At 49.0% G+C, this 20,529-nt stretch overlaps 1 protein-coding gene across 3 annotated transcripts; it reads right to left on the bottom strand.

Moving 5' to 3' along the window:
- Window positions 1-1,325: 1,325 nt before the first annotated feature.
- On the bottom strand, window positions 1,326-18,749 carry DRC12 (dynein regulatory complex subunit 12 homolog). 3 transcript variants are annotated; one of them, XM_076053668.1, is made up of 7 exons: window positions 18,448-18,749; window positions 13,799-13,861; window positions 12,377-12,496; window positions 12,023-12,115; window positions 9,188-9,318; window positions 4,962-5,089; window positions 1,326-4,871 (listed from the first exon to the last, which is right to left on the bottom strand). In XM_076053668.1, coding segments are annotated over exons 1-7 (606 nt in total). In that variant the 5' UTR covers window positions 18,518-18,749; the 3' UTR covers window positions 1,326-4,870. The 3 variants fall into 3 exon arrangements, with proteins under 3 accessions (XP_075909783.1, XP_075909782.1, XP_032836133.2); XM_076053667.1 differs by having other exon boundaries at window positions 1,326-4,900; window positions 4,931-5,089; window positions 18,448-18,748; XM_032980242.2 differs by having other exon boundaries at window positions 1,326-5,089; window positions 18,448-18,748.
- Between the last annotated feature and the right edge of the window lie 1,780 nt (window positions 18,750-20,529).

Below are 20,529 nucleotides of genomic sequence, written 5' to 3'. Positions count from 1 at the left end.
AAGACTTTCATTCTACATCGAGTGCCAGCTCCCAGCTGCAGAGCAACCAGCCTGAGCAGCTCCAGCAAGCAAGGGTGTCAGCTAGCAGGAGAGAGCGCGTGCAACGCAGCTCCTGCCGCAGTGGAAGGAGCCTGCTGCTGTCAGCGGACCAGCGGCAAGAGCCATCGAGCATCGTGCCGACACAGCTCATCATCCAGCGGCGGAGAGAACCTTCAGCCAACGTCCGACGCCGGGCGACAGAGGGAACCAGCCGTTGTTCGTATAGCCCTCCCCCACCCTCACAAACCCATGGCGCTCCCGGCCTCTGCTCACACAAGAATTTACCAAAGAGACAATCCACCGCACCCACACAATATTAAGACTAATGATAAAAGTGCATTAAATATCAACTGATCGTGAAGAACATTGCTGCCCATTGAGTTAGGTGGATAAGGTCATTTAGAAGCATCTTAGTCGTTCGTTTTTTTTTCTTTTTAATTGCATAATCTTGCCGATTAATCTATTGACGTATATTTGTGCCTTTGGGGTATAATAACTGCTTTGATCGCCTTTCGCATGAATATCGTCGGATGAATTTTTAAGGACTTTTTATTCTCATTTGCCGTGTATGCTCGTGGTACTCTGAAGTAATCAATTGATCTGTTACCCAATTAATGTGATTATTGAGGGTTGAATTTATGGTCATTGAGGGGAACATCGCCTGGAGTACTGTGTTGACAATTTCAAGCATAATAATTCGCATATTAGAAGTTTTTGTTTAGAATATCGCACATGCCGGTGTTAAGACTCTCTATTACCAACGAAGCTCGCGTTACGCGGTGGAATTAATCATAGGTGCTGTTGCCAAAGTGAAACAACGCAATCACTGATGTTAAATGTCCTACTACCTGAGAGGAAATTCCCCGATGGTACTGTGTTGATAATTCCAAGCACGAGAGTTCGCATATTACAATGTTAAAGTTTTGTTAGCATAAAATTGCTTAACACAGAGGAGTTAAGTGTTTCTTTCCTGAGTTCATGCACGATAATCTTATTTATAAGAACTGTATTCTGCGTTGAGATTTGAATTTGGAGACCTGACATAAACACACTAATACATAATAAATGTTAAAGCGAGAATAATTGTATTATACCGATTGATAATACCAACCTAGACAACGAAGCAGAGTTTAATCTGACATACAGCACACCTGCATAACCTCTTACAATCAATTGTATTATCCCGATTGATGATACGACCCTCGTCAGCGAGGCAGGGCCTAATTATCATAACTGTGTACATTAGCATAATCGCACGCACTCGCATAAATGAAGACGATTATCTCTCGAATTAGCATCATTTATGCACGTAAATACATCAATTAACATAAATTTGTATAATTACACAATTTTTCAAATTTCATTTAATTTTTATTATTATAATCAAAATTTCAATACCAACATATACAACACACTACACTATACACTACTATACACTACACTACTATACAATACACTATACACTACTATACACTACACTATACACTACACTACTATACACTACTATACACTACACTACTATACACTATACAATACACTACACTATACACTACTATACACTACACTATACAGATAGTCCCCGAGTTACGATGGTCCTGCTTACTATATTTCGATCTTACGATGGCGATACGACAAAATTGAAAAATATTTTTAATTTCGCACGGCAGGCAAACGCAGCAGCGTACGAGGTACTACGATACTGTACGTTGGGACGCTGCCGGGATGTACGCGTCTCCCGCCTTTCTATTAAATTCCAGTTCATATAGGTAGACTAAGAATTTACCTTGCTTTTACTTTAAACTTTACTAATAAATACAGAGAGTATATCGTTTATATAGTACGTCCACTGTAAATGGCTCTGTTTTGCTAAATTATCACCATTCTTTAAGACTCCTGGGTAGGCTAGGCCATCTTCGACTTACGATATTTTCGACTTACGATGGGGGAAGTCGTAACGCATCTCCATCCTAAGTAGAGGACTACCCTGTGCTATACACTACACTATACACTACTGTACACTACACCAGTATACACCACTATACGCTCCACTATACGCTCCACTATACATTACACCACTATACACTACCCTATGCACGACACATTGGGCTCCACGGAGGCCCATCGTTACGCGGTAAGTCGTTAACAGGGGGTGGTCGTGGAGAGGGGTTCTATTTGTTCTGCTGCGCCTCTCGAAATCAAAGCAACGCGTGGACCGCTTTGCGCGTTCCCGAGACTCAACGGGACCCCGGCCATGCAACTTGCAGACGCCGCGGAACGAGAAAGCGCCCCCCCCCATCCCCGCATCCCGTACCGGTCGCGCTGGAGCGATGACGGATCGACACGCCGACGTCCCACGGGCACAACTTTATTCGTCTTGGCCGTGGTCGGGCGGACGACACAACGTCTGCAATTGCGCCCGCTCGCGCGGTGATTTGAACCCGGGGAAGAGGATATTATTTTTTGAATCGTAAGAACAATGGGCTAGGTTTGCGAAAATATAAGTCGTCAAACCCGCCGCCACCCGACACAGCCGATCAGCAAGGGGTTTGTCACGTAAACAAAGCGTGCCAATTCTTTACCATACTCTCTTTGGTTCTTTCGGTAAAGTCACGTGGTAGGTATAAAATAAATCACGACGTTTCGGGCGCAACACAAGCGTCCATCATCAGGTGAGGAAAGCCGTGGTCCTGCTGCTGAGGCAGACTGTTTGTGTTGCGCCTGAAACGTCGCGATTTATTTTATTTTTCTACCTACGTGACTTTACCGAAAGAACCAGAGCGTTTGGATTCAATGCAGTCACGAAAGCTTCAAATCAATTCTTGACTAGTCGGAGGGTAAACCTACTTCAACATTCACAATTGTAAATGTTGGCTGTGGTTGGGTGGATTTACCCTAGCCGTCAAACCCGTACGGTTTGCCCCGTATTCTTTTGCAGGGAAATTGAGTTTTCATGTCCATTCGGCGTACAGCCGTTTCGTTACGGGCACAAAAAAAAATCGTCTATTTGTTTGTGTTTCTCCCTTGTGATGGGACTTTATAGGATGAACGTTGAGATTTACAAGGGCACGGGGTGACCAATAAGGCCTGAATTGGTTTGTAATAAGGTAGGGCACTGATAATTAGGGGTTGATAGGTATGGTTTACTCTCCAACACTCTGGTTAGTGCTGTACCAGCAACCAATTGGCACGTTTTGTTTACGTGACAAACCTTACTAATTGGCTGTGTGGTCGGGTGGTGGTGACGGGTGTAACGGCACAGTCATACTTACACGATCTAAACCAAAAACCTTTATTGTATGAATAATATCGGTCGCGAAAGCCTGCTGCACGTTAAACCGAGCAATCATGATTTACCCTTCTAAAACGTGCCTTTCCCCCCGGAAGTCACAAGGTACCGTACGGAAAAAAGAAAACCTAAATCTAAACCCCATAACAAACAAAAAAATAAAGAAATGTAACTAATACAAAGAAAATTACTTTACCAGGCGAAGCCCACTGAGCTATGCAGCTCTCTCTCAGAAGCGACCTGGCCGTCGTCACGAATGACAGCTCAACGAAGTGGGCTTATCGTCACGTGGAAATGTGGAGCAGCCAAACAACTTTAAACGCGCGGTGACGTCGATTCTAAATGTGGAGGGGAAAACCGGAGGACCCGGAGAAAAATCCACGCGACCACGGGGAGAGAGACACCGCAAACTCCACAAACACAGCGGGCGTCAGGGTCCGGATTGAACCCACGCCCTCCTGTAGACCAGGCGAGGTAGTTAACATCTCCTAGCCACCGTGATGATGATGAGAGAGAGAGACACCGCAAACTCCGCAAACACAGCGGGCGTCAGGGTCCGGATTGAACCCACGACCTCCTGCATACCAGGCGAGGTAATTAACTTTTTTTTTATAAAGCCACCGTGACGCCCCATAGAAATATAAAAAGCCCTGAAAAATAAACTGCGTCTATGAGCTGGGATTTGAATGAACCGAGGGAGTCGGCGGGGGAGCGAACGTCCGACGGAAGCGAATCCCACGACGAGTGAAGGAGCGGCGGGCACCCATCGTCGTGCAGAGACACGACCTCGGCGCACACACACACACACGGCTGGGTTATGGGGAGAGCTGTGGTGGAGTGGTGCCTACAGGGGGAGCTGTGGCGGTGTGGTGCCTACAGGTGGAGCTGTGGTGGAGTGGTGCCTACAGGTGGAGCTGTGGCGGTGTGGTGCCTACAGGTGGAGCTGTGGTGGAGTGGTGCCTACAGGTGGAGCTGTGGCGGTGTGGTGCCTACAGGTGGAGCTGTGGTGGAGCGGTACCTACAGGGGGAGCTGTGGCGGTGTGGTACCTACAGGTGGAGCTGTGGTGGAGTGGTGCCTACAGGTGGAGCTGTGGTGGAGCGGTACCTACAGGGGGAGCTGTGGCGGTGTGGTACCTACAGGTGGAGCTGTGGTGGAGTGGTGCCTACAGGTGGAGCTGTGGTGGAGCGGTACCTACAGGGGGAGCTGTGGCGGTGTGGTACCTACAGGTGGAGCTGTGGTGGAGTGGTGCCTACAGGTGGAGCTGTGGTGGAGCGGTACCTACAGGGGGAGCTGTGGTGGAGTGGTGCCTACAGGGGGAGCTGTGGTGGAGTGGTGCCTACAGGTGGAGCTGTGGTGGAGTGGTGGCCTACAGGTGGAGCTGTGGTTTGCGTGGTGGCTACAGGTGGAGCTGTGGTGGAGTGGTGGCCTACAGGTGGAGCTGTGGTGGAGTGGTGGCCTACAGGTGGAGCTGTGGTGGAGTGGTGGCCTACAGGTGGAGCTGTGGTGGAGTGGTGCCTACAGGTGGAGCTGTGGTGGAGTGGTGGCCTACAGATGGAGCTGTGGTGGAGTGGTGCCTACAGATGGAGCTGTGGTGGAGTGGTGGCCTACAGGTGGAGCTGTGGTTTGCGTGGTGGCTACAGGGAGAGGGGCGCCAGGCCGTGCTGCTGCAGCGTGCGCTTGTGCTTGGCGTGCAGCAGCGCCACGCGGGGTTCCCACGCGGCCTTCGCCGTGTCCAGGCGAGACACGAGGGCGTCCAGCGCCGCCTGAACCACCACACAACAACAACAACAGGTTTAGCCGAGGTGGCGAGATGTTAGCTACCTCGCCCGCCATACAGGAGGTCGTGGGTTCAAACCCAACCCTGACGCCTGTAGCAGAATCAGAATTTTTTATATATATATATACTCTAGAAGGAATCCGATGAGTTATAAAGCTCTTTTTTCACAATGTCCAGTAGGGGCATGGGGTAAGAACGTTACAACAGCAAATTTTCTTGCTGTGGTTTTCACACCTGACGATGATTGCTTGCGTTGCAGTCGAAACGTCGCGAGAATGTTATTGTTTCATATTTTTATTATTTTATTGTTTCCCTTCTACGTGGTGACTTTACCGAAAGAACCGAAAATAACAACAAACAGTTACAAAAATACGATAGTAGTGCAAAGTACAAGAGAGGGAAACAAAACACCCCACACACAAATACAAACAACACTAAATCTATCGCCATCCTAGCAGGCAAAACCCACTAAGCTATCAGCTTATTTTTCAGAAGCGACCTGGCCACAAATGATAGCCACTCAACAAAGTGGCCCATCGTTTGGACATTTATAGCGGCAAAACAATCTAAATAATCTCAACGCGCGTTTCTAAATGTGGAGGGGAAAAACCGGAGGACCCGGAGACAAAATCTATGCGACCACGGAGAGAGACACCGCAAACTCCAAATACAGCAGCAGGCGTTAGGGTCGTGATCAAACCCACGACCTCCTGTAGACCAGGCGAGGTAGTTAACATCTCATAGCCACCGTGATGATGATGAGAGAGAGACACGCAAACTCCAAATATAGAGCAGGCGTTAGGGATCAAACCCACGCCCTCCTGTATACCAGGCGAGGTAGTTAACATCTCATAGCCACCGTGATGATGATGAGAGAGAGAGAGAGAGACACGCAAACTCAAAATATACAGCAGCAGGCGTTAGGGTCGGGATCAAACCCACGCCCTCCTGTATACCAGGCGAGGTAGTTAACATCTAATAGCCACCGTGATGATGATGAGAGAGAGACACGCAAACTCCAGATAGGCAGACATCAGGGTCGGGATCGAACCCCTAACCTCCTGCATACCAGGCAAGGAAAATTACATCACACCACCATAGTGCAGCTTTAGTCAGTAGATATCTTAGTCGATATGTGTGTATTTGTAAGTCCATATGTGTGTGTAGGTCAATGTGTGTGTGAGTCTATGTATGTGTATGTGTGAGTCTATGTATGTGTGTGTGAGTCCATATGTGTGTGTGTGATTCGATGTGTGTGTGTCTAAAGTTGATGTCTGTCTGTGTAAGTCCATATTTGTGTGTGTGTGCGTGTAAGTCGATGTGTTTCTATGTGTGTGGGTCGATGTCTGTGTGTAAGTCGATGTGTGTGTTTGTCTTTTTCGCCCGGGCAACGCCGGGTACTCACCGCTAGTGAAGTATATAAGTTCAAATTGCATGTCTCGAACTCTTACAGCCTCATGTCACTATCCACTACACTACTATACACTACACTACGATATACTACACTATACACTACTATACACTACACTAATATACACGACACTATACACTGCTATACACTACACCATACACTAAACTATATTCTACTATACACGACACTATACACTACACTGTTGCACAGGACACTCCTATACACTACACTGTACACTACACTACACTGTTACAGCCCCACGTCGGCTCCCTGCTATCAGGTAACTCTCTCTATCCCTTTGCACATCCGCAACACTCTAACGTTTAAGACGGACACGTCTCAGGGCCTCCTCTACCTGTGTTGGCTCAGGGCTTTCAAGCAGCCCTGAGCCTGTCTCCGCGCCTCCAAGTTATTGACTCGGCCGCAAAATCTGGCGCGTTACAAATGCCATCATCATTCTCTCTCCCCGTGGTCCGCGTGGATTTCTCTCCGGGTAACTCCGGTTTTCCCCTCCGCAATTGAGGACCATCATCGCCCACGCATTTCGAGTTACTTGGCGTCTGCTATAAATGTCCACGTGATGATGATTATGGTGGTGGTGGTGGTGGTAAGCCGCCATCTCATTGAGCGATCATTAGCCAGGTCGCTTCTGTAAAAGAGAAACATCGGCTCCGTACCTGCTAAAATAGATTTAGTTTAGTTTAGCCATGTTCGAAGGCCACCTTCACGATTTCATTCAGAGTACTTGGCCACTGCTATGAATGGCCACGTGATGATCAGCCACTGCGTCGAGCTATCATTTGCGGGCAGGTCGCTTCTGAAAAAGACCTACACAGCCGAGTGGGGCCTTACCCGGTAAAATAAGAAATAATGTAGTTTTAGTTTAATAACAACAACCGCCGTTCACCACTAAGTGGCGGCGACGTCACCACCACGGCGCTTGTGCCATGCTAGGTGCACACGCACATTTCACATTGCGCAGACGCGTGCGAATGAATGAGTGTTGGTGTATATTGGTATTATTATTATTATGATTGAATATGCAAGGTTTGTCTTATAATAGCTACTTATACTGGTAGGAACCTCCTGGTTACACCACCAGCCCACAGGGGATTATTGTGTCTGTCCGTCCGTCGTGCATGCAAAAATGGGAGGGGTGGGGCTGGGTGGAGAGGGGAGGGTGGGGAGGGGCTGGGTGGGGAGGGGAGGGTGGGGAGGGGCTGGGTGGGGAGGGTGGGGAGGGGCTGGGTGGGGAGGGGTGGGGAGGGTGGGGCTGGGTGGGGGTTGGGAGGGGTGGGAGGGGTGGGGCTGGGTGGGGAGGGGCTGGTCACCCCGTGGTGCCCCCCTTATAAAACTCAACGTTTAACCTTGTCACGCCGGCTTGTGCCCGCCCTCACAGTCGGGCACATTGTGCGGAACACACCACGTGGTGGTGGTGCCTCCGTTGTTGTTGTTGACCCTGGCCATTGACCGAGCAACCCAACGTTCCTACCAGCTCTCTCCGCAGGAATGTGTTTAGGTAACCTCATAAGCCAATCTTTAAAACTGACCATCAGCTAACGTTTTTTCAAATGTTATTCTCATCAGGTCCCATGAAAATGTATGCATATATATGAGTATACGTACGAGTGTATGAGTGAATGAGTATACGTAGGCGAGTATGTGAGAGTGTGCAGAGCGGTAGTGTCGCAAAGGCGGCCGGGCGTGGTGCTGGCCACCCACCCCCTCGTGTGCCGTGCCGGCCTTTATAGGTGCTCGCTAACCGCACTTGCCCCAACAGTCTGTTGAGGCTATATGGGGGATCTTTGTATACGACTGAGTGTGTATACGAGTGTGTATAAGAACGAGTGTGTCTAAGAATGTCCATATGAGTGAGTGTGTATGAGTGAGTGAGTATGAGTGAGTGCGTATGAGTGAGTATGAGTGAGTATGAGTGAGTGTGTATGCGTGAGCGAGTGTGTATGAGTGAGTGTATGAGTGAGTGTGTATGAGTGAGTGAGTGTGTATGAGTGAGTGAGACTATGGGTGATTGAGTATGAGTGAGTGAGTGTGTATGAGTGAGTGAGAGTGAGTGTGTATGAGTGAGTGTGTATGAGTGAGTGTGTATGAGTGAGTGTGTATGACTGAGTGAGTGTGTAGGAATGAGTGAGTATGAGTGAGTGTGTATGAGTGAGTGTGTATGAGTGAGTGTGTATGAGTGAGTGTGTATGACTGAGTGAGTGTGTAGGAATGAGTGAGTATGAGTGAGTGTGTATGAGTGAGTGAGTATGAGTGAGTGTGTATGAGTGAGTGTGTATGACTGAGTGTGTATGAGTGTGTATGACTGAGTGAGTGTGCATGAATGAGTGAGTATGAGTGAGTGAGTATGATTGAGTGAGTAAGAGTGAGTGTGTGTGACTGAGTTAGTATGAGTGAGTAAGAGTGAGTGTGTATGAGTGAGTGTGTATGAGTGAGTGTGTATGACTGAGTGAGTGAGTATGAGTGAGTGAGTATGAGTGAGTGAGTAAGAGTGTGTATGACTGAGTGAGTGTGTATGAGTGAGTATGAGTGAGTAAGAGTGAGTGTATATGAGTGAGTGTGTATGAGTGAGTGTGTATGAGTGTATATGAGTGAGTGTGTAAGAGTGAGTGTATAAGAGTGAGTGTATATGAGTGAGTGTGTGTGTGTTCTCACGTGGAAAGTTCTCTCGTACTCCTCCTCCATGAGTTCCATTTTGTCCTGGAGCTCCGTCTGCAGCAGTAGCTTCTCCCGGGAGAGTTTCTCTCTCTCCGCGCGCTCCTCCCTCACACTGCGTTGACTCTCCTCTATCACACACACACGTGTATACACACACACGTGTATACACACACACACACGTGTGTACACACACACAAATAAGGACAAAGATCCCCCGTGTAGCCTTAACAGACTGCTGGGGCAAGTGCTGTTAGCGAGTAGCACCTTTGAAGGCCGGAATGGCACACGAGGGGGTGGGTGACCAGCACCACGCCCGGCCGCCTTTGTCTCCCCAGTGACGATGGTTTACACAGGGTATTCACTGACGGCTGAGTGCGGCCTCGGTACCGCTTAAGATTATTTACCACTGACATTGGCCTCGAGTCGGAAGCTAACTCGGCTTTGCTGGGTTTGAGGCGCAGTGCGCTAACGGCTGCGTCACCGCTCCCCACACAGAGACCCGCACATGTGCACTCGGCATGTTGCCAAAGGGATGGTTGAGTGTGTGAGCGATTCCGCTTGTGAATGACTGAGCGAGCATGTTGGAATCTCACTCGGAGTTGCCGGGTTTGATGCGCAGTGCGCTGACGGCTGCGCGACCGCTCCCCACACAGAGACACAAAGATCCCCCGTGTAGCCTTAACAGACTGCTGGGGCAAGTGCTGTTCGCGAGCACCACCTTTGAAGGCTGGAACGGCACACGAGGGGGTGGGTGACCAGCACCACACCCGGCCGCCTTTCTCCCCAGTGGCGATTTTTTTTTAATATATATACACCGCACCAAGTACTCACTTGAGGCTGAATCGACCTAGGAGAGGCCCAGATAATCGTCACCGGTGTTGGCCGTGAGCGGAAATCGCCGGCTTCGATGCGCAGCGAAGCGCTGACCGCTGCGCTCCACCGAGACACCGTGCACAGGGCACGTTTGTGTCGGGGTGGTTGACTGTGCGAGTGATTCCGCGTGTGAACGACTGAGCGGGAGTGCTGTGTGGGTGTGCGTCGGTGAGGGCAACGACGCTGACGCCGCCGTTATCTCTCTTTGACGTTCCTGGCGACGCCGGCGAGAGTGGCCGCGGCCGCTGTTGCGAGTGCGGCTGCCGCTACTGCGGTGGCTGGGAGATGTTAACCGCCTCGCCTGGTCTACGGGAGGTCGTGGCTTCCGATCCCGACCCAGACGTCTGCTGAACATTTGGAGTTTGCGGTGTCTCTCTCTCATCATCACCACGGTGGCTAGGAGATGTTAACCGCCTCGCCTGGTCTACGGGAGGTCGTGGCTTCCGATCCCGACCCTGACGCCTGCTGCTGCTGTATATTTGGAGTTTGAATGTCTCTCCCTCTCTCATCATAATCATGGTGGCTAGGAGATGTTAACCGCCTCGCCTGGTCTACGGGAGGTCGTGGGTTCGATCCTGACCCCGACGCCTGCTGCTGCTGTATATTTGGAGTTTGAATGTCTCTCCCTCTCTCATCATAATCATGGTGGCTAGGAGATGTTAACCGCCTCGCCTTGTCTACGGGAGGTCGTGGCTTCCGATCCCGACCCAGACGGCTGCTGAACATTTGGAGTTTGCGGTGTCTCTCTCTCATCATCACCACGGTGGCTAGGAGATGTTAACCGTCTCGCCTGGTCTACGGGAGGTCGTGGGTTCGATCCTGACCCCGATGCCTGCTGCTGCTGCTGTATATTTGGAGTTTGAATGTCTCTCCCTCTCTCATCATAATCATGGTGGCTAGGAGATGTTAACTACCTCGCCTGGTCTACGGGAGGTCGTGGCTTCCGATCCCGACCCAGACGTCTGCTGAACATTTGGAGTTTGCGTGTGTCTCTCTCTCTCATCATCACCACGGTGGCTGGGAGATGTTAACTACCTCGCCTGGTATACAGGAGGTTGTGGCTTCCGATCCCAACCCTGACGCCTGCTGCTGCTGCTGTATATTTGGAGTTTGTGTGTCTCTCTCTCCCCGTGGTCGTGTGGATTTTTCTCCGGGTCCTCCGGCTTTTCCCTCCACATTAAGAATCAACGTCGACATTTCCACCGCTGGTTTAGAGTTCATTTGAGCAGAAAACATCCGACTCAGTTTCTGACTTCTTGCTGACGCTGCCGTGGGTGTTACCGCTGGCGATTAATCTGCTGATGCTGCTACTGTTGCTGCTACTAACGTTGATAACAATGCTCCCGTTGCTACTGCTACTGTTCGCTCAGCGAACGTGGCTTCCACCCCCTACTCCTGGAGCCTGTGACGACGGTGATGAGGATGACGACGACGACAATGGTACCACCACTGTTTAAACTGAACTCTGAAACACTTTGTGTTATTTTACCAGGCAAGGCCCCACCGAGTTGCACAGCTCTTCTTCAGAGGCGACGTTGGCTGTCGCAAACGACAGCTCAAGGGAAGTTGCCGGCTCATCATCGCGTGGAAATCTCGTGCAGCTAAATACCATGAACGCGCGTTGCCGATTCCGAACGTGGAGGGGAAAAACGGGGACGGCCTGGAGAAAGATCCACGCGACCACGTGGAGGGAGACATGCAAACTCCAAATAAACAGGCATCGAACCCACGACCTCTTGCATACCAGCGGAGGTAGTAAACATCTCGCCACTGTGGCACTCATAAATCATTATTATTATTATTAAAATGCCAACATGAACCTGGCATCGTCAGGATCAGGATGGAACCCACGACCTCCTGTACACCGGGCGAGGTATTTAACATCTCCTAGCCACCGCGGCGCCCTTTCAGATCATTGCTGCTACAGGTATCCTGCAGTGTGTCGCTGTGTCCGCGTACCCAGCTGGCCCCGCAGGTACTGCACGTCCGACTCCAGCTGCCGCACGCGTAGAGACAGGTCGCCGTGCATCGTCTTGTACTGACGCGTGAGCTCTGTCGGTGAGACGCACAAACGCACGGCGGTGACGCGGTGCACGGCGGCGGCGGCGGCGGCGGCGGCGGTGGCGGGACGCGCCGTGAAGTTCACAAGGTCTTGCGCGTAACCTCGGTGTGACCGGGCGATGGCTCAGTGAGACCAAGGATCAGTGCGGTACTTCACTCAGCCTTGCTGCACTGCAGGGTAGCGATTAAGTGTCGTGTGATGTACCGTGGTGTAGCGCAGTGTGGATTGACGAGGTGGAGTGCAGCACAGACCAGAACTGACGGCATTCTCTTCCTCTTTCTTCTCCTTCAGTTCCGTCTCCAATTGCGACGCTTTGCCTCTCCACGTCTCCCTCCCAAACTCTGCTCTCCTACAACCCTCCCTCTGCAATGCTGCAACAACAGCAACAACAACAGCAACAACAACAGCAGCAGCAGCACAGATGGTAGCGGTCAGTGACAGTAATGCGACACGGTGGCTAGGAGATGTCAACAACCTCGCCACGTCTACAGGAGGTCGTGGCTTCGATCCCGACCCTGACGCCTGTTGCTGCCGCTGTATATTTGGAGTTTGAGTGTCTCTCTCTCATCATCATCATCACGGTGGCTAGGAGATGTTAACTACCTCGCCTGGTCTACAGGAGGTCGTGGGTTCGATCCCGACCCTGACGCCTGCTGCTGTACATTTGGAGTCTGCGGTGTGCATCTCTCGCTCTCTCTATTGCTCTCCTCGTTGTCGCGTTAAATTTTCTCCGGGTCCTCCACGGGTTTTCCCCTCCACATTTAGAATCAACATCGCCACGCGTTCAGGGTATTCGGCTGCCGGAAATTTCCACGTGACGGTAAGCCACGTTGTTGAGCTATCATCTGCGACAGCCAAGTTCGCCGTCTGAAAACGAACTCGGTAGCTCGGCGTGGGGCCTCACCTGGTAAAATAAAAAATAGTTTCGTTTTACGGATACGGCGGCCGTGCCAAACTCGGGACGCAACACTGAGGCTACGTGGCGAGGCTGTTCGCGGCTTACTGTTGGGGGGGGGGTCAAGCCGGACGTAGGTACACGCGCGCGTTCACGCGCATCGGCACAGCGTTCGCGCACGGGGGGGCCCGCCATCGTAACGCCATCGCTGTTGTGCGGAGGTCTACACCGGCACGAGGGAGTTGCGTTCCTGCAGCCACATCCGTCGTGAACAGGCGTCGTGCGGCGCTTTGCGTGTGCGTGTGTGTGTGCGTGTGTGTTGGGTGATTTGTTTTTACCTTTCTTGTACGTTGCGCTCCGATCGCGTTTTTGTATTGTGCTTGTTGTTGTGACTCTCCTGCCCCGTGCCCGGTCTGGGCATCCGCGAATAAGAGCTTTACAGCTCATCGGATTCCGTCCGCATGAATAAAATATTCCGATTTCAGGCGGACTTCTGCGGCCGTCTGGGACGCCCTTGCTGGCGATGTTAGGAAGCCGCTGGGGACACTGGTAAATCATTCCGATCGAAAGCTCATTTCTTTAGAACTGCTTTGCCTGTTTAGTTTGTTGCCCTTGCCGCGAGCGTCCGAAGAGCGCGGCTGGCGACGTACGGTTACACAGGCGCGTCGTTTTAAACATTCTCCCTTACATCTGGTGGCTCGACGGGAATTTCCCAAGCCTCCGATGGACCGAACGCGTTGCCAAAGGCGGACGGGGGCTGCTGTGTCGCCATCCTTACCCAGGCGGTCTTTCAAAATCTCCACCTCCCGTCGCGAACGTTCAAACTTCTCCTCGGTGGGATCTGCAACAGAACCACGACACGCTTTCTCAGCCTCTGGGTCCACACTGCAACGCGTGACGATATGTTAACTACCCCGCCTGGTATGCAAGAGGTCGCGGGTTCGATCCCGACCCTGACTGACGAAGCTTGTATATTTTGAGTTTGCGGCGTCTCTCTCTCTCTCCCCTGTGGTCGTGGTGGATTTTTCTCCGTTTTTTCACCCCTCCACATTGAGAATCAACGTCGGGCGTCTTGGAACATTCGGCAATAATGCGCCACGCCTCGTTGGGCTATCATTTGTGATCGCCAGGTCGCGTCTGACAAAGAGCGAAACACTGTAGCTCAGTGGGCCTGACCTGGTGAAATGAAAATAGTTTAAGTTTAGTTTAAGTTTCACGTGCACCTCAGTTACATTCATTCGCCTGCTCACCGATGATGTGCCCGTACCGGCCATGCCGTATTGTCCATTGCACGGCCATTTTTGTCTAATCCACAGCTGGATGAAGGCCTCCCCCCCCCCTCCCCCCCATCTTGTGCGGGTCTAATTAGTTAATCATGATTTGAAGTTTTCGTGACTGCACTGCAGAGAATTGTTTCTTGCTGTGCTTGTCCCACCTGCCATCTACATCTGCAGAACGTGAAGAACCAGTGGCATCTACATCTATAGAACGTGAAGAACCAGTGGCATCTACATCTACAGAACATGAAGAACCTGTGGCATCTACATCTGCAGAACATGGAGAACCAGTGGCATATACATCTGCAGAACATAAAGAACCAGTGGCATCTACATCTGCAGTACATGGAGAACCAGTGGCATCTACATCTGCATAACATGAAGAAACAGTAGCATCTACATCTACAGGAGATTATACAACTTTTAAAGCCATTCCCCGTGTTTAGTGTACACGCCATACAACATGTTTGGAATCGACAGAAGTACAAATCGACTCACGAACAGACCTCTACAACCTAACTCGTTCGTAAGTAGAGGAGTGCCTCTAATCCGGAGAATACGTGGAACGAATTAATTGTCGGCATGGTCAATCCACTGCTGGATGATGCAATCCCTCCCCAGGCCGGCTACCATCTCTCGCGATCATGAGCCGCCGATAATTTTAAATACGGATATGAAAACTTGATGCAGGGCTCAACTTTGGTGGAGCGGTGGTGTGGTGGTTAACGCACAGTGCTAACCCGACCGATGCGGTTTCCCGCTCACGGCTGACATCAGTGGGCGAGTGAGATATCTGACTGAGTTATCCGAGTGAGACATCTGAGCGAGACGTCTGAACCTTCACCAAACCCGCATTGGCGACCGGTCAATCGCGCAGCAGAAGTGGCTTGCGGCTTGTGGCTAACCGTCGAACAAAGGCAGTTACCGCATCGCGCGGTTTCAGATGTTACATACACTACACTATACACTACACTACTATAGACGATTATACACCACACTATACACTACAATACACTGCACTATTATAAACTATACTACTATACTACGCTATACACTACCTTTTTGGCTAGCCGTCGAACAAAGGCAGTCACCGCATCGCGCAGTTTCAGATGTTGCATACACTACACTATACACTACACTACTATAGACGATTATACACCACACTATATACTACTATACACTGCACTATTATAAACTATACTACTATACTACGCTATACACTACCTTTTTGGCTAGCCGTCGAACAAAGGCAGTCACCGCATCGCGCGGTTTCAGATGTTACATACACTACACTATACACTACACTACTATAGACGATTATACACCACACTATACACTACTATATTATAAACTATACTACTATACTACGCTATACACTACCTTTTTGGCTGACCGTCGAACAGAGGCGGTCACCGCATCGCGCGGTTTCAGATGTTACATACACTACACGATACACTACACTACTATAGACGATTATACACCACACTATACACTGCATTATTATAAACTATACTACTATACTACGCTATACACTACCTTTTTGGCTAGCCGTCGAACAAAGTCGGTCACCGCATCGCGCGGCGCTATCGGATGCGCTTCTGCGACCGTCTGGAACGCGCTCTTCCTTCCAAATATTAGGAAGCTACGCTGCGCTTTTGCACCATCTAGATTGGTGGTTCTTCGACTTTACTTCGGCCCGCACCACTTTGGTTCTCAAAAAGGGCTTCTCGCACCCCAGGGGATGCAGGCTACAGTAAAGGTTAAGAACCACTCATCTAGATTTACAAACTCATTTCGTTCCAACTTGGTTGTTGTTGTTGTGTTTAGTTTGTGGTCCTTCCGCCCGCACCTCCGATGAGCACGGTTGACGATGTAAGGGTGGTGCGGAAGAAGATCAGCATACATACTTAGCACGGTTTACTAAGTACGGTGTGAAAGACGTTCAACATACATAGCACGGTTTACTAAGTACGGTGTGAAAGACGTTCAACATACATAGCACGGTTCACTAAGTACGGTGTTAAAGAAGTTAAACATACTTAGCACGGTTTACTAAGTACGGTGGGAAAGACGTTCAACATACATAGCACGGTTTACTAAGTACGGTGTGAAAGAAGTTAAACATACATAGCACGGTTTACTAAGTACGGTGTGAAAGAAGTTCAACATACATAGCACGGTTTACTAAGTACGGTGTTAAAGAAGTTAAACATACATAGCACGGTTTACTAAGTACGGTGTTAAAGAAGTTCAACATACATAGCACGGTTCACTAAGTACGGTGTGAAAGAAGTTAAACATACATAGCACGGTTTACTAAGTACGGTGTGAAAGAAGTTCAACATACATAGCACGGTTTACTAAGTACGGTGTGAAAGAAGTTCAATATACATAGCACGGTTTACTAAGTACGGTGTTAAAGAAGTTCAACATACATAGCACGGTTTACTAAGTACGGTGTGAAAGAAGTTAAACTTACATAGCACGGTTTACTAAGTACGGTGTTAAAGAAGTTAAATATACATAGCACGGTTTACTAAGTACGGTGTGAAAGAAGTTAAACATACATGGCACGGTTCACTAAGTACGGTGTGAAAGAAGTTCAACATACATAGCACGGTTCACTAAGTACGGTGTGAAAGAAGTTAAACATACATAGCACGGTTTACTAAGTACGGTGTGAAAGAAGTTAAACACACATAGCACGGTTTACTAAGTACGGTGTTAAAGAAGTTAAACATACATGGCACGGTTTACTAAGTACGGTGTGAAAGAAGTTCAATATACACGGCACGGTTTACTAAGTACGGTGTGAAAGAAGTTCAACATACATAGCACGGTTCACTAAGTACGGTGTGAAAGAAGTTCAACATACATAGCACGGTTCACTAAGTACGGTGTGAAAGAAGTTAAACATACATAGCACGGTTTACTAAGTACGGTGTGAAAGACGTTAAACTTACATAGCACGGTTTACTAAGTACGGTGTGAAATAAGTTAAACATACATAGCACGGTTTACTAGGTACGGTGTGAAAGAAGTTAAACATACATAGCACGGTTCACTAAGTACGGTGTGAAAGAAGTTAAACATACATAGCACGGTTTACTAAGTACGGTGTGAAAGAAGTTAAACATACATAGCACGGTTCACTAAGTACGGTGTGAAATAAGTTAAATATACATAGCACGGTTCACTAAGTACGGTGTTAAAGAAGTTAAACATACATAGCACGGTTTACTAAGTACGGTGTGAAAGAAGTTAAATATACATAGCACGGTTTACTAGGTACGGTGTGAAAGAAGTTAAACATACATAGCACGGTTTACTAAGTACGGTGTGAAAGAAGTTAAACATACATGGCACGGTTTACTAAGTACGGTGTGAAAGAAGTTAAACATACATAGCACGGTTCACTAAGTACGGTGTGAAATAAGTTAAAGATACATAGCACGGTTTACTAAGTACGGTGTGAAAGAAGTTAAACATACATAGCACGGTTTACTAAGTACGGTGTGAAAGAAGTTCAACATACATAGCACGGTTTACTAAGTACGGTGTGAAAGAAGTTAAATATACATGGCACGGTTTACTAAGTACGGTGTGAAAGAAGTTAAACATACACGGCACGGTTTACTAAGTACGGTGTGAAAGAAGTTAAACATACATAGCACGGTTCACTAGGTACGGTGTGAAAGAAGTTAAACATACATAGCACGGTTTACTAAGTACGGTGTGAAAGAAGTTCAACATACATAGCACGGTTCACTAAGTACGGTGTGAAAGAAGTTCAACATACATAGCACGGTTTACTAAGTACGGTGTGAAAGAAGTTCAACATACATAGCACGGTTTACTAAGTACGGTGTGAAAGATGTTCAACATACATAGCACGGTTTACTAGGTACGGTGTGAAAGAAGTTAAATATACATAGCACGGTTTACTAAGTACGGTGTGAAAGAAGTTCAACATACATAGCACGGTTTACTAAGTACGGTGTGAAAGATGTTCAACATACATAGCACGGTTTACTAGGTACGGTGTGAAAGAAGTTAAATATACATAGCACGGTTTACTAAGTACGGTGTGAAAGACGTTCAACATACATAGCACGGTTGAACACCAAATCATAATTAATCATAAATAAACCTGATGCCTTCTCCGTATTCTTCTTCTTGCCCTTTCCCCCCTTGCCCTTCTTCTTCTTCTTGGGAGGCATTATTTTAAACGAGGGGGGGCAAAGTTAAAGCTCACAGCCACCAAATTAATGCAATCAAAGTGACGCACAAAGGCTGCAGATTACAGAGGACTAGGCCCCAGGCGTCGATGCGTTGCCACGGGCAACCGTGGCCAAATCTCGCGATAACTCGAGCGGGGGCGTGGCCGGAAGGGGCGAAAACAACGCGGCGAGTCTCGCGAGATTTCACGCGAGATTCTTAGGCTTCCGTTGTTGCACAGCTAAGTCAAGTTTGTTGCGTATCTGTTAAGGGGCCGTCTATTAATGACGTCACGCACCTACGGGGGTGGTAAGCCATTTGTGGCGATGTGTGACGACGGGGGGGGCGGAGTTGAGAAATGTGACGTCACATCAAGTTGCGTAACTTTAAATGAATATAGAATTTTTATTTAAAGCTTTCGTGACTGCAGGGATTCATATTCTTGGTTCTTTCGGTAAAGTCACCACGTAGAAGGGAAACAATAAAATAATAAAAATATAAAACAATATTGTTTCCTTCGGTAAAGTCACCACGTAGAAGGGAAACAATAAAATAATAAAAAATATAAAACAATAAAATTATCACGACGTTTCGACTGCAACACAAGCAATCATCATCAGGTGTGTAGAAGGGAAACAATAAAATAATAAAAATATAAAACAATACAATTCTCAGGACGTTTCGACTGCAACACAAGCAATCATCATCAGGTGTGCAGAAAGGGAAACAATAAAATAATATAAATATAAAACAATAAAATTCTCAGGACGTTTCGACTGGTCCCATTTAAGAGTTCTAGCCTGTATTTTTTAAAATTATTTTTACAAAGTTAAATGCAACTCACTTCGTAATCACGCCACTACACGGCGGTGACGTGATATCGCGGGCGCTTTGTGCCAGGCTAGGTGCGCGCTGAGGACCACGTGAAGTGTCGAAGGCTCGCCCTTGGCAGGAGTTCACGGGACCGAAGCCTGCACGTGTCCATGGGTTGGCTGACTGAGACGAATGGCAGACGCAACCACCCCCAAGGGTGGGAAAAAACCCCCGTTTTTTTTCTTTCTGCCCGACAAATCGGGTTATTGGTTTTAATGGAATTAAACCCGATTTTGCCGATTCAAACCTGGTTTTATTATCGGCGTCTCGTGCACACTTCAATCCTGTTCTAGATTCAAAGCTTTCGTGACTGCAAGGATCCATACTCTTTGTTTCTATTCGGTAAAGTCACGTAGGTAAAAAAATAAAACAACAAAAATCACGACGTTTCGGCCACAACACAAGCGGCCTTCATCAGGTGAAGGGACCAGGCTGTCTCGAGGACAGCGCTGGAGTGAAACACAGCCACGCTCAGACCGCGACCTTTAAGCTGTGTGCGAGGAAACAAGGTGCCTTGACAAAGGAATTAGCATAAAAAATTAGCATTTGATTGGCCGACTTAGCATGATGAACGGTGTAGAGGTGGTGTACATGCGGGTGCACATGCCGGTTTTACTTCAATCCTGCTCCTCCTCGTCGTCGTCGTCCACCGCCGCCGCGTCGTCTTCGTCGTCGCTCTCGGTGTTGTCGCCGGGCGCCGGGTAGTCGTGGAATGCGTTGAGCTTCGACTCAACGAAGACGACCTTCCCGACTGTGCCGGGCGCCAGGCCGTTCCTCAACTCTGGAATGGACGAATCCCCCATCGTCGAGAAGTTCCGCTCAGACGCAGCGGCGGCGGGCGGTCGACGTGGCCATGCTGAACAGTTCGATGGCTGATCTTCTCGAGCGCGGGACAGTCGCTGCCGTCGGTCAGCCAACCACTCTAGCGAAGGGGGTCTTCCTCCGCTCGGCCAGGAGCTGAAAGCGAAAGGATTTGCGCGTCTTCTCCTTCGTCGCCGCGATCTTGAACTGTGTGTGCACCAAGTGAAGCTGCTCCCTGCGCGGGTCGTCGGCTGGCTGGGCGCGCATGGCGGCTGAGCCCGGGCCTCGGCCCGAACGCCGCTAATGGGGGCCTGCCACTGAAATCCCGACTTAACTTTAA

Source organism: Petromyzon marinus, chromosome 62 (genome assembly GCF_048934315.1).
Source record: "Petromyzon marinus isolate PM22_M1 ecotype Great Lakes invasive population chromosome 62, UKy_Petmar_22M1.pri1.0, whole genome shotgun sequence".
In the NCBI taxonomy this organism is placed as follows: Eukaryota; Metazoa; Chordata; class Hyperoartia; order Petromyzontiformes; family Petromyzontidae; genus Petromyzon; species Petromyzon marinus.
Note: the sequence above shows the minus strand (reverse complement) of the source record. Positions and strands in the feature narration are given on the sequence as shown.